This window comes from Coloeus monedula, assembly GCF_965178545.1.
Source record: "Coloeus monedula genome assembly, chromosome: Z".
Lineage (NCBI taxonomy): Eukaryota > Metazoa > Chordata > Aves > Passeriformes > Corvidae > Coloeus > Coloeus monedula.
The window spans coordinates 52,354,624-52,378,685 of NC_138822.1; the positions used below are offsets into that span (position 1 = coordinate 52,354,624).

Below are 24,062 nucleotides of genomic sequence, written 5' to 3' on the forward strand. Positions count from 1 at the left end.
AAGATATAAATATATGCGTATATATGTGCATATATTACCTGGCAGAATGATTTTATTGTTTAGCGTTTCTTAGTGCCCCATGAGCACTGAACATACTAAATTCAGTCTTAGGGGTCTATTTTCCATGGCTACTAATCCTAAATTATAAGGTCACCTACAAAAGAAAACTCCACAGAACTCCTCTGAGGAGCTCAACTCTGTTTTACAGGTTGTTGTGTTTATTCTTTGAATACAAGCATCCAAAATTCTTCAGCTGTAAAGTTCTTGTTCCTTTCCACCAGGTGCCTCAGTGCCCAGGCTTCTTTCTTGGATTGCTCGAAGCTTGGTATCCACATCTTTTGGAGAGAAATCCAGCCAGGGTTTGAGGATGAGAACCAGAACGCCTCTGGTTTGGGGCAGCTCAGATGATTAACCTGAGCCTCCCACTTCTGGGGCAGCCATCCCTGGCAATGGAGACAAATAAAAGGGGTTATTCAGGGACCCAAGAAAACAGAGAAGAAAAGTGCTATGCCATTAGTAAACTATCAAATCGCATCAGTTACACTTTTCTTCACGATGCAGGCTCTACCATGTCCCTGTGGAAGGCCTCCCCTAAGTGTCTGGGACAAGATCAGTCATGCTGAGTCTCAGATAAGGTTTGGCTGCAAATGAGCAGCACCAGCCCACAAAAAATGAAATTACAAGGCAAGGAGTTATATTTTCATCATTATATTCTGTTTTCATCTTAAATACACACATACTTACTGGGATGTTTTTTCCTAAGGGAAAAAAACAAACCATGAATCTGGCCAGGAGAGCAAACTGGTCTTTATAATTTCATTGACTAGAGCCACAGAAGCACAGAGAAGGACTATCTGTATCTAACCTATTCTATACCTTTCCATGGTTGCATTCCTAACTCAAAGAGAGGACATATGTCCAGATTTGAACAAGACTCAAACAGCAAAATTTGGTTAAGAGTAATGCTTGCCAGTTTATAATTCTCAACACTTAAGCTCACCTTAATAACTTCAGAGGTTTTCTCCATCTCCCTTCTACTGGCTTACCACTTAGTGTACTGCTCAGTTTGTGATCAGCTAAAATACCTCTCACAAACACACAGCCTGGCTTAAAAATGGTTTCAGTGTTTAGTCACCAAATGTGGCCACAGGCAATGGCATGTTGTCACTACAGGTTTGAATGTACCCACAGAACCTGACAGTCATAGAGTGCTTAAGACAAACCTGAAGACAGGGATCTCTAGGCCAGTTCCCTCTTCCAAACAGGTGTAATCATATCTAATTGACTAGGGCAAAATTGAGCTTAGTCTTAAAACACCTCCAAGGACAGAAATCCCACAACCTTTCTGGGCAACCTGTTTCCAAATGTTCCAGGTCAAAAAGTCAGGCTACTTTCTGCAGCATGAAAAAAACCTCCTCCCTGAACAACTCGAGCCTTTGGCTGAAAATGACCACCAGCTCAGTGGTCAATGTCATGTTCTCACACAGCAGCGCTATGAGGAACACATGCTCTGGTTGTGCACCTGCAGCTTCTGCCAACACCTGTTTACATGAGGATGCACAACCCAATGGCACTGGAATACCGTGCTGTCAGACGGCCAGAAATCTGGTAACCAAACTTCCTGGGACAAACCTGACCCTAGTGCCATTTTAAAGCCTCTCTGAGACACAATCACAAATTCACACATACCTTTTCTCTCCGTCTGATGTTTTCCCACACTCTGTTACAAACCATGCACTCAAAGGTGTCAATGTAATTGTCCTGGGTGATATCTTGCACTCCCCACTTGCGTTCCTTCATTGCTCTAAGAAGTCTCGGGTTGGAAATGTCCCCTCTCAGTTTCCATTGTAGGTAGGACTCATATTCTTCATCATTTGTGTCCAGTGTTTTGATATAGTGGGCCAGATCCCGAGGGTGTGAAAAACTGGATACCAGGATTGCACTCTTGTTACTAGGAAGCCAGTCTACAATGCTGGGAGACCCAAAGTACACTGGCACCACTCCCAACTTCAGAGGCCGCCAGAGTTTTTCAGTGATGTAATCTTCACAAACAGCATTTTCAAAAGCAAGAATGAACTTGTACTGTGCCAGTATTTTTAGAAAGTTCCCATCATCCATGGCACCTGGGTTTCTGAGATGCTGAGGAAGGTCTCTGTTATGCAAACATTCCCCGTAAGAGTCTACTTCAATGTGGCACATCAGCTCACGCACATAGCTGTCCCGGTCAGAAGGGGGGTTGCAGTCAGACTGCACATACACCACCGGTGCAAGCCTTTTCCTCAGGCTGTTTTTCATCTGCAGTGGGATCATGAACCTCAATGACTTCAGGACCTCTACACCCTCAAGGTACTGAGTGGTCAGTGGCAGGTGAGAATGGCGGCTAAATGTTGCAGTGTGGTTGAATAAGGTGATGGTTGCTTCGTGGAAGAGTTTGTAGTTGTTTTTTGGTGACTCTTCATGAAAAAGGGCCCAGTCATGATAGTCTTTACGAGGGAGGGGTAAGCTGTCTATACTGAAGTCAGTACCTAGACAAAAGCAAACAGTGGTCGTCCTGCTCTTATCTGTCATGTGACACTAACTACAATGACACAGAAGTCTATTTAGTATCAGCCATACAACCATCACATTTCTGACACTATAAGGCAGTTATTTCAAAAAGCACAATTCATGGAAAGGCACAAGAGCCTAATGACAGATAAAACTGTCTTCCACAGCAGAATAATCTAGAGAAGTGGTATCAGTAGTTAATATCAGAAGTGGTTTCCTTTCCTGTCATATTAGTTTAAAGGCCTCTCATTTCAAAGGATCACTAGGAATTTTGTATTTTAATGCACTGGAATGAAACTAGTAAGATGTTTAATAATCCCCTGGTTCTCTAAACAGGGGAACAGATGGCGATGCAAGGAAAATGGTTACTGCAGAACTCAACTTGGTTCTAGCAATAAAACAACTAAAAGGATGCTGAAATACTGGACAGGATTAAGGAGAAAAAAATAATTACTTCAAGTCTTGAAAAGACATTGTACTGTAGAGACTTAGGAAGCCAAACTATTAACTTATCAAAGAGAAAATTAAGAGATGATGTATCATAGCTGCCTACCAGATACATAAAGAAATAGCTTCTGGCAGAAGACAGCTCTTCAAAGTAATGTCAGCTGAAGAAGAACAACCATGTCTAAACTCTAAGAACAGTCAACCGCAGAAATTGGGAAAGCTGGTAGAAGCCTTAGGACAAACCTAGATGACTTTTCTCAAAGGCTGGTCTGTGCAAAACTAAGTTGAAAATACCAGCTCATTAATGCAGCCCTCAGTCAACCTTCAGTACTACTGCACTACACTCGTATGACCAGCCTTACTGCAGATTAAATGCAAAGTTGCCCAGTTTCTGTCAAGGTTCTTCCTCACTGTCTTACAACCATAACAGTTTTCCACTTAAGTAAAGGCAATGAATACACAAAACTTTTAACCGATGCTGTCAAGCAAGAGAGGTTCAAAAATTGAAACTAACACTGAAGAGCTGGTTTAGAAAACATCACAAATTCTCATCTTTAGACAAACTACCATCTGTGGCAACCTAACCTTTGTATAGCAAACTCCATGGCTGGTTGCATCTAGGACAATTGGGAACATAAGTCTTAAACAAGCTGAGTTCAAACCAACTAAGGGGAATGGCCAGTAAGCAGCAGATTCCATGGAGGTGGGGGTAATGCCTTCTCAGTGCCAGTTTCCCTCTTTCACCATAAGACGCAGATGCACAGTCACAAGCAGCAGGGTCAAACAGTGGCCATATCTCTACAGGGGGCTATGGGCCACAAACAACCCCAAGCACCCTAACTCTTACCAGGAACTCTCCATCAGAAGACTGCACGTCTCATACTGTTGCATCGCTCAGAGTTCCCACCCTGGCAAGGGATCTAGGTGTTTCCATGCCAATTTAAATGTATATAACCCAGCACACTCTTTGTTTTGCAGGACCCTACCCCAACAAATCAAGACTGCAACCATCACTCCTATCTTGGACATCAAAATTGCAATGATTGAGAGTCATCACTGAATCCATCAGAGGTGGTATCCTTCCTCTCCACTATCTACTGTTATCCCTTCATTCTCTTTTTCTTTTCCTTACATATTTTCTTTGTGGGATTTTTATACTTTTATAGGAAAGAATCAAAAGAGCCACATACGTCCTTGCCACTGCAATTAAGTTGTTTTGAAATAAACCTGGCTTATATATACACACCAGTCATTCAGTGTTGTTTCACTCTAAGTCATCCAAGGGATCTATTAACAGGAACCTCAGCTACCCTCCCTCAGAGGAGAGTCATAACACCATCTCAGTCATACTTTTAACTTTTCATTCTCCATTCTACTCCTGACCTCAAACCACCGACAGCAAAAAGGGAGTGCTAGCAAAAGTCTTACAAAGAATACTGATGAAAAAAACTAAAACACAAGGAAGATTTTAAGAAATGTCCAGTGATCCTCGCAGCTGTATGAGCCTGCCAAAATGACTCCAAGGATGACCTTATAAAACCAATATAAGATGTCACTACTGCAGTGGAGATAGAAGTTAGCTGTCAGTAATACAAAAATCTCCTAATCCTTCAGGTGCATCAGGTGGGGTTTTTTAAGGCCACTAAACATGGACTTTCTGTTTGCTATGCAGGTCCTAAGTCCTTAACACTAAAAGGATGAAAGGTTGTGCCACTCAATGAAAAATGCTATTTGCTTATTCTGTTTTTGATGTGTTATCTTGTTTTTGATGTGTGACAAAAACTGAAAGTTAATCAAATTCTCATGGAGAAATTCATAAAAGTCTACCTGGGTTTGAAAACACTCTGTTCTAGGTGATGCCAAGAAGAGAAGTAACAGTGCATACCAACATTAATGAAATGCTGCGGATCAAAATCATAGCACTGCAGCTCAGTCTCTTGCAAGGGTACTCCCTCTTTCAGGTAGTATTGCAGGGAAAAGGGGGTGGAAACACAGGCAAGAATGAGAGAAAGACAAAAAGGCAACATGTAAAACTAGGAGACAGTTAAGTTGGGCAAAGAGAAACTTAAAGAAAAATGCACTATAAAATCACAGAATCTTTTAGTTTGGAAAAGACCTCCAAGATCATCAAGTCCAACCTTTGACCAATCATCACATTATCAACTAGACCATGGCACTTAGCGCCATGATCAGGTGTTTCTTGAACACCTCCAGGGATGGTGACTCCACTATCTCCCTGGGCAATCCATTCCAATGTTTAACAACTCCTTCCATGAAAAAATTTCTCCTGATGGCCAGCCTGAACCTTCCCTGGTGCAGCTTGAGGCTGTGTCCTCTCCTCCTGTCACTGGTTGCCTGGGAGAGATGCCAACACCCACCCACCCGGCTACAGCCTCTTCTCAGGGAGTTGTAGAGCGTGATAAGGTCACCCCTGAGCCTCCTCTTCTCCAGGCTAAACACTCCCAGCCTCATGGGACTCCTTCTCCAGGCCCTTCCCCAGCTTCAATGGCCTTCTCTGGACATGCTCCAGCACCTCAATGTCTTTCTTGAAATGAGGGGCCCAAAACTCAACACAGTACAGATCAGAGGGAATCAGAATGACTGACTTTAATACAACACCTAATCAGTCTCAGTCCAGCAAGAAGACAAAAAGGATTAAAAGGAAGATAACATCAGCATGCCCCCTACTGCATGAAATGAAGGAAATAAGGAAGCATATGAGGGAATAAAAAAAAGCACAAGGCTGGAATCATGAGTGATTTCACTTTCCAACTATTAATCTGGAAATCTTAGATATGCAGAAGAGAAAGATATACACTGCTAGAAGTAGTTATGCATTTTAGAAGACATTTTCATTCAGAAGCCGTACTCCAAGGACTTGGTGCTCCAGTATGGAACAGCTGGATATCCTTCCCTCTCAGGAACAACACCCCTGAGGCTCTGACAGATCCAACTCATGCTGACTCAGTCACATTGGCAGCCCATGCTAAATACTACACTCTATGAATTATGTGACACTGGAAGGGTGGAGCTGGGAATCCCTCCCAAAAGTAGAGACAAAGTCTAGCAAGTGGAGACAGCAACACTTGACAAAGTTATCACCCACACTGAGGGGCTCTCCAGGCCAGGACAGTGAGTTGGAACAAGCTGTAGAAAAGTTGGTGTTCCTAACAAAGCAGTTGTGCTGGAGAACATCTACACCCTATATTTTTGCACAGTCCTTTTCTTAATCTTTGGATCATTCTCCTCTTGACTAGCTTACTGACCAAGTACTAGGGGAAATTAATGCATTTTCTTTGGAAGGTGAAACTGAGCTCTGATCCAGCCTTACCATGGGAATTCAGATATTCAAGTTTTCACTCAGCAGGCTGTTTTAGAGGGAAATTTTGTAAAAGTATAATATACCTTTTTGCAGATTCACAGCTCTGTGCATCAAGGCAGGGGGGAGAGAGGGAAAGAAAGACAGAATGAGAGAAAAACTCGCTCTCTCTGTTTTGGCACTGTGAGATCATTTACTGTGGTTTAAAAATAAGTAAAAATTTGGCATATTTTGACACTTGTCTTTACAAAGTTCATAACCAGCATCACCAGAAGGAAAAAAAAAAAAACAAAAAAACACTACAGGCAGAGTGTTATGCCCAGTATAAACAGTATTTTAAAAATATGAGAGCAAAGTATGTCTGGAAGCCTGCTAAAAATGAAGAGTAACAGTCCTTCTAATGCTGAAACAGACAAATGAAATTACTACCAGAGACCAAAATCACCAGACTTTACAGCTTCCCTGTGATGCAATCCAGCTTTCTTTGTCTTTAATTGGGTCAGCTTCTCATTCCTTTGCTGTTACTCCTTCACTTTCATGCTTAACCACTATATTATCAATCGACAAAGCTGACCTACTTGGAGATCTAAAAAGATTAGTGATGAGAAGTTTTTGGTTCACTGCTAACAACCAAGTTAAATGCCCTTCTTTCCAATATTTCCAGTTCACCTGGATTCATATTGAGCGAATGAGATTTGGTATCCTGATTTATTTTGTTTTATTTCCAGACAAAAGATCTGAACGTACGTTAGAGAAAAGCATTTGAATTTATTTTTCCACCTAAAACTCAAGTTTTCTTTCAAAAACAACTGTGTGAGGAGAAAGAACAAAGTTAATGAAGTAAGGTCTACTTTTAAATGATGTATCTTTCATGTTCTGTAGACTGACTTTACAGTAATGGGAAGTTTCTGGCAGAGCCAGAGCAGCTCACAAGGTTGCACTAGCTGCCGCTCCCTGTGAAAAATCAATAGGTTTCTTTCACTACTTTCCGTTTAGAGTCTGCTAGCAATTTCTTGGCACATGAGGCAGGGGAATTGCCATGTTGCCAGAGAGGGCATTATTTTTAGACAAAAGACTTGCAGAAGTGCAACAAAGGCCTTGCAGAACCTCTGCTAGGAGTGACAAGTCAGAACACTGGAAAAAGTTGGCTTGATCTCAGACTGTCTTTAAATGCCTTGGCAATGACACGAAATTGTCTTTTCTCCCATGAACAGGGAGTACATGTGACTGAAAAGCAGCATGAGACAAGGCATCAGTCATACCACAGAAGTGCATGGTCACTTTTCAGAGTACTTTTACAGAGCACTTGTAATGGTATTCAGCACCAGGCAAAGTTTAGCTCAATGAGCTGCATAAATTTCCTGTTCTAAGTCGTTGCCACCTAGAATATTTACTCTCTATAGGGAAAGAACTAAGCAGAAGGAAAGGCTACTTCTTTAAGAACAAATAGATTCTTACCATAGAACAGAAATGCTCTTGTCATCTGATTGTGCTGGTAGGTCTTGTTGATAGTAAAGAAGCAAACATCCTCCCCGCACTGACTGAATCTCCCTGTCTCTCCAGTCAGGGGAGACCACCAGAGCAGGACAGGACAGTGATTTACATCAGACTCCGTCTTGAAGCTGCTGTGAAGTTCCTGCTTCTTAAACTGAAAAGCATGTCTCTCCCCAGGCTTTAATGGGCTGCTGTGTAAACTGGAGATTACTGACACCTTATTCTCTGAATTGCCCAGTTCGGTGATAACCTTCAGGGAAATAAATATACACATCACAACATGTCACAGTCATTAGCATCTGCTTACAAACCAGAATTTAAGCATTTCACTAAGTCTGTATGTTAAGTTTCTGTCAATTAAATTGGATGCATTTCACTGACTGTAGACATCAGGTCATCTTATTTCAGAACAGCAAACTATTTAATTTGAAATTGTAAGGAGAAGGCAGGAAATATATTTCTATACCGATAAATGACCACATCACATGTGACTTAACAATACAACTTCTGCTTTCTTCCTGGAAAATGCACCGGACAGAGAACAGCCCTTCAGTAGCCAGGTTTCTTCTGAAAATTAGCTGATAAAAAAACCATGCAGTTTTCATGTCTCTGTGGGTCCAGCCTTGCCCACCTGCCTAATGAGTTCAAACACATGAAAAGAGGAGGCAATGCTGGATAGAGGCAACAGAACATGGCATGGTATGTTGCCACGGCCATTCCTCCACGGGCCAAGGAGGTATACAAGAAAGGTATTCTCTGCGTTACGTCACTTCCAGAGTCAGCTATCACCACAAGGCCAATGCTGCTAACAAGAGTAACTCCTGGTAAAGCACAGACTGGTATGGAAAATGCCTGTCACCTCTCTCCTCTGACAGAACTGTGTCCTGGTTTGACAGCAATCCCATGCATACCCCACCCCCTTGCCCCTCTACCTGGAGTGTCAGAACAAGGAAAAACGCAGCTGCAAAGCAGAAGCAAGATGTCCACAGTATCTTCCTCCTCATCCTAATCATGCTGCACTACCAGGCCTGCCAGAGCAGTTACATCTAGGCACTGGGAAGGTCAGCTTGTCTAAAGTCTTCACTCTTCACTGCTGGGCTTTCCCACTTTATCCTTATTGCTCTTCATGGTGACTGCTGCTGAAAAAGAGTAGAGCATCAACACAGACAGCTCCTTCAAAGCTCAATGGTTAGCTTCATGTCTACCCATAGCCTTCTGTAGGTGCCAGAGCCATATTTTCAGCCAGGTGTCCAGAAAGCAGCCTGCACAAGACAGCACTCTTGCTCACAAAGCCCCAGGCACCTACTCTCTCCCTGTAGTCATCCTGGACATCCTCTCATCCTTGCAGTCAGTGTAAGGAATGCTGATGGCCCTGGCTCAGAACTGTGTGGGAAGGGCAGCCGTTTTCATGAGTTTCAGATGTCAAGCTGTGCTGCTATCCAGCAGACTCACAGATAGGGGAGCAATGAAAGATTTTCCTTCCCTGGGCAATCTCTGAAAATGCTCCTGGAGAAGGCACACAGCTACCTGGCCTTGGGAGTTACATACTTCAGTCTTCTGGGACTTCTGTTTGTAAGCATTAAGCATGCTCATGGAATATGCTCTATGTCCAATGCATAGAGAAAGCAACCATACAACACACACACAAACTCTGTCCACACCTAAACCCAGTTAAATTTAACAAGTTCCCCCTTCCAAGTAATCTGCACCTGTGCTGCTTTGCCTCTCTTCAAATAACTTTTCCTTCTCCAATGCTTTTTTTAGCTTTCAGACAAAACGTACTGTTTTCTTGCATGATGGATGTTTCTGTATAAAAATCCCAACTCCTGGCAACAGGAGAAGTTGTAAAATTCCTGCCACATCTTGCAAAATAAAAATAAAGGATGGTAGAAAGACAGGACTGTAGCACTCCACACACAGAAGTGAAGTTTGAAAATGTGGGTGTTCTGAAAGCTCAGAAAGCAGAAACACATGCACAAAATGTTTAATAAATTGCTATTTTAGAGCTCCTCTCTTTCAGAGATATGACCATGAAATTTATGCTGGTTTTCCTGCCAGCTTTCCCCCATCTTAATCCCAAAGTTCTAAAGCCCTGACAAAGAGGGATGGGTCCCAAACCTACTGCCTGCTGCAGTACTATCACAGTGGTGCTGACAGCTAAAGGAAAAAAAATTATCCTGTTTCTGCTTCCACTGACACATGAGTTCATCCCTTTCCTTCGAACATCAGAAAGCCCTCTTTAGCAAAAGCTGACATGAAACCCCGCTGAGCAATTCTGCTCTGCACAGGCCAGCTGCTTTTGAAGGTCTGTGTGGGTGTGACAGTTTATGGCTGCCAGTTAAGCACTTCTCAGATCAGGCAGGATTTTCTAGAAAGCCTCTGCACCTTCTGTGCCTCCTGCAGTACAGCCAACAAGGGGAACCAGGAGGAGAAGGGGATGAATTCTGACCACTGCTGTGGTGGCACACCTGGAGATGGGCAGTATTTTTAACACCATATCTTACCAGGCCAGTGCCTGGCAAAAAGTAAGACTCTGATGATCCACTGAATAACACCCTAACCCCTACTCTGGTAAAAGAGTAGTAGTAATCGTCACATTTTTAGGTATAGTTCTGGAGGGGGAACTGCCCACAGCACGGCTGTGCTGTACCTATGGACCCAAGGTATCACACTGAGTCGTGGCTTCATTTTTGCCTCTGCGGTGCCCAACATGCAGTACTTCTGCCCAGCACTGCTGTGTGTACTTGGACTGGGCCAGGCAAGGCTCTGTCCCGTCCCAGCTCCACTGGCAAGGATGACCTTGCAACGCTTTCCCACCTCTGTCAGGCTGAGCGGAGGCCAGCCTAAGGACTTGAGGGAACAAGGATAAATCACCATCCCAGGCTGCCCTGCGGGAGCAGCAGCTCCCTGCAAATCCTTCCAAACTTCCTGCCAGCTCTCCCCGCCGCCTCTCCTTCCAGCTCCGTCTCGCCGCAATTCTCCGCGCTCAGCATCCCAGCTAGGGTTTTGTCTGCTCCCCGAAACGCTGCCCCTTCCCTTCCCGAGGCTCTGCGCATCCCGCAGCCCCGGCCCTGCTCCCGCCGCGGGTCGGGCATCCTCCGGCCGGGCGCCCGCCGCCGTACTCACCCCGAGAAAGTCGCTCCCGCCTCACCGCCGCCGTCCCCCTCCGGCCGGGTCTGCGGGGGTTTGGGGTGTTTTGCTGCTTTTTTTAAACTTTCAGTTAGTGCACCCACTTGGAGCGCGGAGGGGGGGCGGGCACCGGCGGGGGCGGTGCGGCTCCGCGCCTCCCTCCGCCCGCCCCGGCTCTGCCCGGGGTCTGCAAGGCCCTGCACCGGGAACGCGGAGGACTAGTCGGCCCGAGAGCGCCATCAGTTCCACCCCGTCCGACTCCTCTTCTGCAAACCCTCACTGCAAGACCTCACCCAATTCCCAAAAATAAATTCGCCCCTGACACCGATTCCTATAGCTGTTTCCATAATAGCGCGCTTTGCGGTTTTATGTTTTTTTACTACAGTGCCGGTGCTATCCTGACGGAGACTTTAGATTGTCTGTATGAGGCCAGCGAGCAGTCAGAAAAAGAAATGCGTCACGGCAGCTGGGAAGCCCCGAGGAGCTGGGAGTGCCGGCCCGCGCTCATCCTTCGTCCCTGTGGCGCGGAGCTGCGGCAGGCATCCCGCAGCTGAGACCATGCCTTGCTTCCAGCATTGCCGAGGCATCCCCGCAGGGCCGTGTGTACCGACCAGGGAACGGTCCTGTCTGCCCGCTCGGGGCTTCCTGAAGCTGGGAAACACTTTGTGCACGTCTTGCTCTTTGTAGATGTTTACTCCAAAAGCCTGAGGTTCTGCTAGCTCAGAGTCCGTACTTACCCACCTGATACAGACTTACGAACCACCCATTCTCGTGTATGTAATGCGTCCATCGCATACATACACATTTGTATTAACACAGAAATACCTGATACCTATACACTTCTCCATAGGTACTTAAATTTATACACGAACACTTGAAAGTGAGGTATCTGCTGTTTCTAACCCAGACGTGGCAGGCAGGGGTGGTTGCAAGGGACTGCTTACCTGAGGGAGTGGAGGGAGAAAGAATTCCAGAAGAGGCAGAGGAGACACCTGTGCCTCAACTGAAACGCATGACTGATAAAAACTGTAGAAATGTTATGCACACAGCTCATCTCCTTACTCTGAGTGCATAATGCCTGCAGCCTTCCCGAGAGGATCAGAAGGGTACCCACCAGGCAACCTGAATCCTCTGCAGCAGTGTCCGTGATCCTTGCCACACTGGCTCTGTCCCCTTGCCACTACAGCTATTCTTTCCAGTAGCCCCTTTGGAGCAACACCCACCTCTTGCTGTACATACTGCACCAGAGAGCTCTGATGTCTCTCTGAACTACCAGTCTCCTCCTGATATGAAAACTAGCAACTGACACTGCAATGCTGGGACATGCAGATTTACTTATCCTCCAGGTCTTTGTTTAGTGATTAATCCCAGGTCATGTCCTATTTGTTGCTTCCTCACACAGGTTCTAGCTGCTGGAGTCGTATTTTTATGTAGAAGCTTTCAGGTGGGGTTTTAATATTATCTTTGAAGTGTGTTTACAGATATTCGACCTGGAACATGAAGGATGTCCACTCACTTTAAGTCATGAGGCACACAGCAAGAATCTCCAAGTATTATTTTGCAAAGCAGGTTCATGTGAAGGCAGAATCCTGCTTTTGCAGGCCTAATTCAGAGTGCCTAGAGGCTGCAAGGACTGAAGTTAGCATGGCACAATGAGGTGTAGCTCAGTAAATTAAATCGAGTGGTTGGAAATGGATCCGAAACCTGGTATAGTTCATGGAAGGACTTCTGTGATCCCACTGGGTTTTGATCTAGTCCGTAATTTTAAACTTATTTATATTCCTGGCTTTCACATTTCCTCAGCTGGCACACTCCTAAGTTGCTCTCATGAGGACAAAATTTAATTGTAAAATGCTTCAGCTTCCTTCCACAGGCTTGAGTTTTCTCAGTTACTGTCCCTCAAACCTTTAGATACAGCCCACAGACCCAATAACCCACAGTTTCAGACTGAAAATGCACAACTGGGTCCTGAGGGCAGTGGGATGGCTGTGGTATCTGCTGTCCATCCCATGCCATAAGCAAGCTGTTCTTGGACCAGCTCAATCCAGTGGCTGCCATCAGAGAAGCTCACTTTTGTTTCTTGTCCTGTTATGCCACTCTGAGGAAATAAGCTCTTATTGCAGGATCTGGCTTGTCTGTAATCCATGTTAAATAGCTGGTAAAGATGATACCAGCATAAGCAAGGGCAGGGCCAGGTCATCATGTACGAATTCTGGATGAAGACAACCCCAAAAAACACAATTGTTGTTCAAACAGCAGAGCTAATAAACCAGATTTCTTAAAGATCTGTGTCTCATGTGCCCTCTGTCCATGGAGAGCTGTTGGTAATCTTAACAAACTTGCAATGCAACTTTTCTTTCCATGGGTCAGGAACAGCAGCTTTTCTTTCTGCTCTCTTACAAAACACAATTTACTGTGTTTGAGGTTTCTCTCATTCATATGTACAATTTTCCTCTGATCTGTTTTTAATACACTTTGTTTATGTCTTTGTTCTTCCTCTCTCTTTTTATTCTTCTTCATTTTAGAATTTTTTTCTTTCACTTAGGTCCTGTTGGGTATCCTCTCTGTCTCTGGATATGCCCATTTCCTTTCTGTCATTTGCACAGTCCTGTTATTCAAAGTGACCTTTCAGTAGATTTCTCTGGGTTTTATCCTCCATTATATTAGTATAGTCTATATTACTTTAACACCCAGAAGCAGCAACTCCACTATGCACTCCAATGAGTCACTGTATGAACATCCTGGCAGGAACAAATGAAGTCCTCAGAATAAAATAGGGCAGAAAGAAAGGCAGGGAGACAAGGAAAACACAGAGTTCAAGGGACTTCCCAAAGGAGACAAAGCTGCTCAGTGACACAAGAACCACCTGTGGGCCTGATTTTTCCTTGTCCTGGGTCTTGTGTCTCAATTTGCAGCTGTGCATTTATACTCCCTCGTTGTCACTGTGGCACCATTCTTCTTTCCATAAAATCACTGTAAAACATGTGACACACACGACAGCCCTTTCAACTTGAGCAGCTCAGAATTAAAGAAGTTATAAATAAAAGTTGGAAAAGTTGGCTTTCGCATTAATGAATAATAGTTAATTAGTTTGTGTTATTAATTAAAATTGCAGAATTAAACAATTAATCTGAATTATAAAAGTTAAACCTTCCAAGTTGTACTATTGCTACACCGTTCAAATGTTCATATTGAAGTTAAGCATTAGTCAAATGCTCAAGTTAGACCTAAAAAGTTTAAAATGTGTTATAAAATTATATTCTTTTAACTTATCTATAAATTAAGTTGTGCTTCAATAGAGGAGAGAAGGTCCAGAGGAACTTTCCAGTGAGCTATGTTTAGAAACCAACTGTTGGCCTGCCAGCAAACTCCACAGCAACGCTGAATTTTAATGAGGAACTTTCCCGCCAAAACCCTGATGACATCACCCTGAAGAGGGAGGACCAAGAGACTGACACCCCTGAAGCAGACGAGCGATTGGACAAGAGACTTTACCAGGGCCAATGGAGTACATCGAAACATCATCCCTAAACTTAAACCAATTAAACGCACTCTTACAGGGACCTCGGGGGAGGGACAGTGGGCAGTGATGGGAGGGGCCATGGGGGTACAAAACTCTGTGTCACAGCCCGGAGAGGTGTGTGCTTGCTTGGGAGGAGCCCGAGGAATGCTCAGTGCTGTGGGTGCTTTACCTGGGGTTTATAGCTAATTTAGCTTAAAGTGTCTCTAATCGTTGTGACCCAGACAAGTAATTTGAATAAGGGAATTTGGCCTGTTCACTTAATAAATTAAATTATAAAATCTAACTTGAGGGTGGCCTCATTCCTGATAGCTCTTTTTGGGGAACTCATCCAGGATCCACACTTTTGGCCACGATTTAGGGAATTGTTAAAAGAGGAGTACCCAGTCCAATTGCAACTGCTCTGAGAACTTCTCCCTGGATTGTTGTCCTCAAAATCCGTGGATTTAGTAGCAGCTGAGAGGGGACCACCCAACATAAAACCCCATAAGGTCTCTCCCATTTTTAGGGGAGAAAGGTTAGAGAAAGCCTTTTTAGGGCCAAAATTTAATTCTGGGGTGAAGTCTCCAACGAAGCTTGCCTTGTGTGAGTGAGTGTGAGTAGTAGCAGGCTATATCCTCAGAGAGATTGTGTGTAAGGAGCAAGCTTTTCCAGTGGTGTCCACCACAAGGGATCACTACCGTGGGGCAGACAAGGTAACAGATCGAGTGTGGTTGCAGCATCAGGGGGAGAGGAGGTACAATTTAGGGTTCCTAAGTGGCCACTAGGAAACCGTTTCTTGTGGTTGTGCCCCGTAGGCATCATAGGGTTCAGAAACTGTGGTGTTGGGGAGAAGGCTTGGCAAGAGATGGAGCTGAGGAACGTCTTTTAAGGATCGTTGGACATACTTTGAGTTAAGGGAGCGAAGGGCTTAATGTGTGATTGTGTTTTCATTGTAATTTTGTGGTCACTGTTAGCAAGTTCATTTATTTTCTCAGTTGCTACAGAAGACTTCAGTTGGTGGATTTCCTTGTTATTTTGTTTTGCTAGTTTAAGTACAAGGTTACCATTTTGGTATCTTTTAGTATCTTATTTTTGTGATTTAAAGGTAGTTTTTGTGCTAAAAGGTGTTCCTTAAGTATCCTTTATTGTTTTAAAACACATTAAAGTAACAAGTCTAATTTCAGTGATTTATTTGCTGGTTTAAGATAAAATTTATTTCAAATGAGTTGGTCTTACGTCTGTATAAAATTTGTAAGTTAACTAGAACAATAATTTCTCTTCTCGTGGTCGGTGTTTGGTGGGAATGCCATTTTGGGTTTCTCTTTGAGGTCTTCTTGTAGTAGGCGCCATTTTGGTGGTTCCCACGAGGCTGCCATTTTGGTAGTTCTCACAAGGTTGCCATTTTGGAATTCCCATAATTAGTTTCCCTATATAATCCATTTAATTGCCCATTTCTCATTAGAGAAAATAAAATGGGGCAATTAAGCAGTAAGAAAGGAAATTAATAAAAACTAAAGAATATCTTCCCAGACAGTCCCTTAGGGATAATGTTAACTCAATGGGAAGGAAATCCTCTAACATGTGAAAAAGATCAAAATAAAATGGTTCAATATTGTATGCTTAAATGGCCAAAAAGAAAAATTAGAATGGATGGACTTTATTGGCCTAGACATGGGTCTACAGAACCATGGCTTTGCCAAGCTTTATACTCATATGTTCATTTTTGAACACCAATTGGCTCAGACGAAAAGGATTATGCTGAAATTTGGCTTAAATATTAGCAGCAAGAAAAACAGGAAAATGCAAAAATTTGTCACGTGTTAGAAAAAAAGACAGAAACAAGTAAAAAGAAAAACAATCAGTTAAAATGGGATCCTCTTGATGTGCTTCCCCCTGTCACTGAACATCCAATAGAAACTGGAATAAGCCTTACTGGAACTCCAAATCAAACTTCATCAATAGAAGTTTCAAATTCAAATACCCCTAAAGCAATAACCTCAATTGGTGATGATAGCCTGCCATGTTCCTTAAATAAAAGTTTAGAAAAAGCTGAAAACCCCTCTGGTCAGGAGGGCCCAGCCTTCTTTACTAGAAAGAAGAATCTAACATTAACTGACTGTTCCTCCTGTTCTTGTGATCTGTCTAATGCAAAAGTTCTACCCTTAAGAGAAGTTCCAATGGGGGGAATACAAGGTGGCATTGGCTATGTCAATGTACCTCTAACATCTGTGGAGGTAAGGGGAGTTCAAAAGAGAAATGGAAAATCTATTAAGTGACCCTTGGGACTTTCAGAACAATTCAATCAAATTTTGGGCCCTAACATTTTTACCTGGAGAGAATTAAATTCAATAATACAAATCCTTTTCTCCCCTGAAGAGAGGCAAATTATTCAAACTGTTGGTATTCAAATCTGGGATAGGGAAAATAACCAAGGACCCATTGGAGATCAAAAATTACCACTGATAGATCCTAACTGGAACCCTAATACAGAAGGAGGAAGAAGAAGCATGGCAGATTATTGAACATTAATAATTAGGGGAATAAAAGAGGCAGTTCCTCAAGTTAACAACATGAAAGAAGCCTTTTGTGGCAAACAAGAAAACTATGAATCCTCAACTGCATGGATAACCCTCTTAAGGAAGAATATACAACTTTATTCTGAAATTGAATTAGAAAGTGTGGTAGGTCAAACAATGTTAGAAGCACATTTTGTCAGGCACTCCTGGCCTGACATAAGAAAAAAATCAGAAAAATTAGAAAGATGGCCAGAGTGGGAATTAGATGAATTATTAAAAGAAGCCCAAAAGGTATGTGTCAGATGAGATGAAGAAAAGATGAAAACAAATGATGACAGTGACAAAAGGGGAAAATAAACCATCTGGGGAGCGGCCCATCGAAAAAGAAGAAATGAAAAGCAACTCCTCTAGTCAAAGGTCTAGCAAACCCACCTGTTTCTATTGCAAAAAAGAAGGACATATCCAGAAGTTCTGTTTTAAAAGAATAAAAGACCAAGAAGCTTACCAAATAGAAGGGCAATCCCTAGAAGAAGAGGGATGCCAAGGGCTCTGTTTCTTGGGGCGTGAAGAGCATCTCCAAGAGCCCTTGGTAAAGCTTCAAACAGGCCCCCAGGAAGAACTTACAGAATTTTTGGAGGACACAGGAGCTGAACAGACCTGTGTCACTAAAAAACCTAAAGGCTGTGATTTAAGTAAAAAAGTTATAAAAATAATTGGAACAAAAGGGGAATCCTTCCCTGGACCTTTAATTACACAGGTTACTATTGCTGGGAATGGTCAAAAAGAACAAGGTGATGTGCTGTTTCTACCCCAGGCTGGAAATAATATGTTAGGTAGGGATTTTCAAATACCACTTAAAATCGGAGTAATTCCCAACAACAGCCAGATGAAAGTTAAAATGTTCATTTTGGCCCAGGAAGATGTGCAGAAAATTAACCCCATAGTATGGGCAAAATCGGGAAATCAGGGAAAAATGAACATCACACCTATAAAAATTGATTTAATACCTACCAGCAAACCAGTTCGAATTCCCCAATACCCATTTTCTGTGGATGGAAAGAAAGGATTAAAACCTGTGATACAATAATTAATTCAGGAGGGAATTCTTGAGATCTGTAAGTCCTCATACAACACTCCCATACTAACAATCAGAAAATCAGATAATACTTATTGACTAGTACAAGATCCTAGAGAAATTAATAAAAAGGTCCAGGCTAAGTACCCCGTGGTTCAAAATCTGTATACTCTGTTGAATGAGGTATCTCCCAATAATTCATGGTTTAGTGTTATCAATATTAAAGATGCCTTTTGGACATGTCCTCTAGACTCTCATCACAGGCACATCTTTGCATTTACCTGGAAGGACCCAGATACAGGAAGGAAACAACAACTGTGCTGGGCCAGGCTACCCCAAGGATACACAGAATCACCTACTCTCTTCGGTCAGGCTCTGGAAGAGTTGTTACACTCCCTTCCTCCACCCCCAGGACTATAGGTAATGCAGTATGTGGATGACCTCTTACTCTCTGGAGAGCAGGGATCCACATTATGAACAGGTACCATCGAGTTAGTAAATTTTCTGGGGAAGAATGGGTTAAGAGTGTCAAAAACAAAACTTCAATTTGTTATGCCAGAAGTAAAATACTTAGGTCATATAACTGGACAAGGAACCAGGAGATTAAGTCCAAAAAGTATAGAAGGAATTTTAAATTTGCCAGCCCCGAGAACAAAGCGTGAAATTAGACAATTTTTATTAGGTCTAATTGGCTATTGTAGACCTTGGATTGATCACTATACACAATCAGCTAAATTCTTATATGAGAAATTAACAGAAAAAGAACCTTTTATTTGGACAACACACAATGATTTGAAGTTTAAAGAACTAAAATCTAAATTAACTAAAGCACCTGTCTTGAGCCTTCCTTCCCTAGAAAAACCATTCAACCTGTACGTCAGCATGGAGAAAGGAATCTCTTACAGAGTCCTAGCCCAGGAGTGGGGTAGGGTACGTAAACCTGTAGCCTATTTGTCAAAATTACTAGATCTGGTAATGCGAGGATGGCCAATACATATCCAAGCTATTGCAGCTGCAGCCACACCCTTGCCACTGAAAGCCAGAAGCTTATTTTTGGAGGAACACTCAGAGTGCACACACCACATTCTGTTAAAACAGTTCTCAGTCAGCGAGCAGCTGAGTGGCTATCTGATCCCCGCATGATCAAATATGAAACATGCGCAGTGAACACCTAGTGCTAATCACCAGTTCAAGTATTAATCCCGCTCAATTCCTTTATGGAATTCCTCAAGAAGATATTATCCATGATTGTGTAACTATAATTGACTTACAAACCAAAGTCAGAGAAGACCTATTAGACTATCCCCTTAAGGATGGAGAAATTCTCTTTATAGATGGATCCTCAAGGTATGTAGAAGGAAAGCGTTATTCCAGTTATTCTATTGTAGATGGTCAACAACTACCTGTAATTGAAAAAGGCAAATTACCAGCCACCTGGTCAGCTCAGGTATGTGAATTATATGCCTTGGAAAGAGCTCTACAAAGACTAGCCAGAAAAATAGGTACTATTTACACCGATTCCCACTACGCCTATGGTGTAGCTCACACATTTGGAAAAATATGGGCAGAAAGAAGAATCCTAAATACAAAGGGAAAAGACATTCTACACAAAGAAAAAACATTAAAAATCTTAGAAGCCCTCAAGCAACCAAAAGAAATGTGAATAGTGCACATACGGGGACATAGAAAAGGACTGGACATGGAAGCAAGAGGCTGATTTAGCAGCCAAGGATGCAGCCCTTGAAGGAAAGGAGACCAAAATTAAGGAGTTAAACTTGGGAAAAGAAGAAACATTAATACCACCCGTATTTAAAGAACATGAGAAACAAATTGATAGCCCTGGGGGCAAAGGAAGACTCTCAAGGCCAGTCGTTCCTCCCAGACAGCCGCCAAATATTAAATAAGGAATTAACCCAAGAAATTCTATCGAGTATACATCAAACGAACTATTGGGGTTCTCAAGCTTTGGTAGACCACTTCCTCCAAACTTCCGGATGCCCAGGTGTCTATGAATTGGCCAAACAAATTACTTGAAATTGTCTTAATTTGCCAAAAAGTAAATTGAAAGGTCATGAGGAAAACAACACCTGGGGGAAATGAATTAGCAATTAGGCCTTTCCAAAGTGTACAAATAGATTTCACTGAAATGCCCCCAGTTCAGAGATGGAAATAGCTTTTGGTAATCATAGATCACCTTACACACTGGGTGGAAGCTGTCCCTACTGTCAGTGCTACAGCCCACACAGTGAATAAGGTCATCTTAGAGCAAATTTTTCCTCATTACAGAGTAGTGAGCCATATTGATTCAGACCAGGGAATGCATTTCACCTCACAAATATTGCAACAATTGGTGCAGCAGTTGGGAATAAATTGGAAACTGCATACACCACGGCACCCGCAGAGCTCCAGGAGAGTGGAATGTATGAACCAAACCATAAAAACCACATTGACCAAACTCATGTTAGAAACTCGATGGTTGTGGGTTAAATATCTTCCTCTTGCACTCTTAAGCATAAGGACACAGCCCAGAGCAGATTTGGGTGTGTCTCCTTATGAGATGTTGTTCGGTGTACCTTATTTGGCTACTCAACATGAAATTGATGTTAAAGAATGTGGTAATACCAGTGCGCAAAAGTATGTACAAATTATTGCCAAAAATCTTAAGAGACTTAAGAGAAAGAGGTTTTATCCCACAATCCTTTACATTTTAATCTCCATAAAATTGAACCTGGAGACTGGTATTGATCAAAAGCTGAAAGGACAAATCACTGACTCCTTCTTGGGAAGGTCCTTTTCAGGTGCAGATTACAACAGAGACAGCAGTGAGAACATCTGAAAAGGGATGGACACACTCTAACCGAATAAAAGGACCTGTGCCACCCCCAGAAGACGAAAAAGACAACAGACTTCCCAAGTGATCATCTGAGGATAACTTATTGACCTGAAAATCAGAACTCTCTACTTTACAAGTTAAACCATACTTTCCCTCGTTAATAGTAACTAATTACAAAACTAAGTAATTATAAGTTGTTTCTAATTGTTCTATAACTACTGTTCTGAATCAAGTTGTGTTAATGTCAATTTATATGGTTAACCTGTTATCTAGTTTGCATCGTTATCCTGTTACTTAGTCAAAATTGTTAACCTAGTTATCATATTTGAAAATAATCTTTATACCTTATAACAGTCATTTCTTAATAATTGCGTTATCTCTTGCAAAAAGACCCAGAAAGATGGACCTTTCCAATTCAATTAAAATGGAGAAGAAGGGACAAGAAACAAAAAGACTGAGTCTCCAACACCTGAACACAGCGAATCTGGAAAGAGAAAAGGTAAACCTTGAAGAAGGACCAGAGGTAGGAGAAAGGAAAGGGTCAAATAGGAAAGAGTATGCTGTACCTTGGAATAAGCCTTTTGCAAGCAATATTGCTGCAAAAATGGCGAGGGAAAGATCACCCACAAATAGATGGACCCTACTCCTTCTTTGGATCCTGTGGTTCCATTCTGCACAAACAGAAGAAACCAGGTGTAACAAGTGTTACAAAACAGTGTATCAGAGTGAGGGAAATTCTTATAAGATTAAGCACTATTTTCAAGCACACGCATATGTGAATCCCTTCTGTGATGATTTAAATGCCCTAAAACCGTGCTCGGAGCAAGGTATTAAATATTTGATTGGCAAAAACATAGGAAATTATACTCAAAAATCGAGAGGTGAGTGTCCATCTCAAGAGGAGTGGGTCTGTTTTAATTTCCAATATATAACTAGAAAAGAAGATTTAACAAAAAGAAAACCATATGATATTGACTTAATAAAAGAGATAGTATTAAATGAAAAAGAAAAACAAAGAAAGGAAAGTCCACTAACATCGGGGGAAAACCTATTCATAGATTTAGCAGAGAGAATTAGTAAACAATTAAATCTGACAAATTGTTGGGTTTGTGGGGGAACTCTAGAATTGGAGACATGGCCTTGGCGAGGTGTTAGTATTGGACCTCTAGACCTAATAAAATTAAACTACATTACATCCCAAACAAGAACAGAAGTGGAAGAATGGCAGTTGAGTAATGCAATTATCAGTGACAAATGTATCTGGAGAAAAGGTTAAAGGTTTACAGAAGAAGTGGGAGAAACTGTTTGCAAAAGGTACATTGTCACAGATGGGTCTGAGGTATGGTGGATTCCAGAAGAACCAGAACTCTATTGGTCACAAGAAAAGTTAAAGGGAAAAAATTGTATCCTACACCCAACAGAATAATTATACCAGTGTTGGGAAACAAAGTCAACCTTACACTGTTCTTCCCCAGATATCCAAATATTGGACCTCTGTAATTAACATACAGCCAAATTTCTGGGAAGCTCCAAGTGAGCTATTCTGGATATATGGCCAAAAAGCCTATTCAAAATTACCACCAAGATGGCATGGAAGTTGCACCCTAGGAGCAGTTCAACCAGGCTTTTTCCTGCTATCAGAAGAAGCAGGACAAAATCTGGGAATTCCCCTTTACGATGAATTAAAAATAACAAAAAAAATATGCCATTGGAGGAACACAAAGGTGGGGTTAGGAAGAATAGCCACCTGAGCGAATTTTAGAAGCGTATGGACCTGCCACTTGGGCCCAAGATGGAAGTTGGGGGTATAGAACCCCCATCTATATGCTAAATAGAATAATACGGCCACAGGCACTTACCAAACTAATTACCAATCAAACCTCTTCAGCTTTAGAATTAGTAAGCATGTGACAAAGTCAAACTAGAACTGCTGTATATCAAAACCGACTTGCATTAGATTACTTACTAGCTGAAGAAGTGGAGTATGTGGTAAGTTTAACAGCTCAGATTGTTGCCTGCACATAGATGATCATGGGGAGACCATATTAAATATAGCAAAGAACATCTGGAAAATCGTTCATGTTCCTGTCCAAACATGGCATTCAATTACTACCGCCAAGTGGCGGGAAAATCTTTTCAGTGGCAAGTGGTGGAAAAAAGGATTAGTTATTATTGGATTCTCAGTACTAGGCCTCATTTTTCTCCCCCATCTAATCCATTGTTTTATATTATTAATAACTTCTGTTGTTCAAAACATGCCTTTAATTCAAGACCTCCAAGCCAATCTTCCACCCCGAAAACCAGATCAAAAGATATTAAATGTCAAAGAAAAGAAAAGGGACAGAAAAACTGCTGAAAAACCAAAACAAATTTATGATCTTTTCAGACATCATAACACTATCCAAGAAGAGTTATCAACCTTTTTCTAATGCGAAAGCCAATTAACCATGGCTAAAAGGAAAAAGGGGGGAGTTGTTCTAAATAAGAGTTGGAAAAGTTGGCTTTCGCATTAATGAATAATAGGAATTGGTTCGTGTTATTAATTAAAATTGCAGAATTAAACAATTAATCTGAATTATAAAAGTTAAACCTTCCAAGTTGTACTATTGCTACACCGTTCAAATGTTCATATTGAAGTTAAGCATTAGTCAAATGCTCAAGTTAGACCTAAAAAGTTTAAAATGTGTTATAAAATTATATTCTTTTACCTTATCTATAAATTAAGCTGTGCTTCAATAGAGGAGAGAAGGTCCAGAGGAACTTTCCAGTGAGCTATGTTTAGAAACCAACTGTTGGCCTGCCAGCAAACTCCACAGCAACGCTGAATTTTAATGAGGAACTTTCCCGCCAAAACCCTGATGACATCACCCTGAAGAGGGAGGACCAAGAGACTGACACCCCTGAAGCAGACGAGCGATTGGACAAGAGACTTTACCAGGGCCAATGGAGTACATCGAAACATCATCCCTAAACTTAAACCAATTAAACGCACTCTTACATGGACCTCGGGGGAGGGACAGTGGGCAGTGATGGGAGGGGCCATGGGGGTACAAAACTCTGTGTCACAGCCCGGAGAGGTGTGTGCTTGCTTGGGAGGAGCCCAAGGAATGCTCAGTGCTGTGGGTGCTTTACCTGGGGTTTATAACTAATTTAGTTTAAAGTGTCTCTAATCGTTGTGACCCAGACAAGTAATTTGAATA

The 24,062-nt window shown here is 42.2% G+C and overlaps 1 protein-coding gene across 1 annotated transcript; it reads right to left on the reverse strand.

Moving 5' to 3' along the window:
- Nucleotides 1-218: 218 nt before the first annotated feature.
- Nucleotides 219-8,820, reverse strand: FUT10 (fucosyltransferase 10; the record flags this gene model as incomplete). The annotated part of the gene is made up of 4 exons (XM_082301558.1): nt 219-443; nt 1,690-2,525; nt 7,772-8,057; nt 8,740-8,820. 4 exons carry the CDS (start codon nt 8,818-8,820, stop codon nt 219-221), a joined length of 1,428 nt encoding a protein of 475 aa, XP_082157684.1.
- Nucleotides 8,821-24,062: the final 15,242 nt, after the last annotated feature.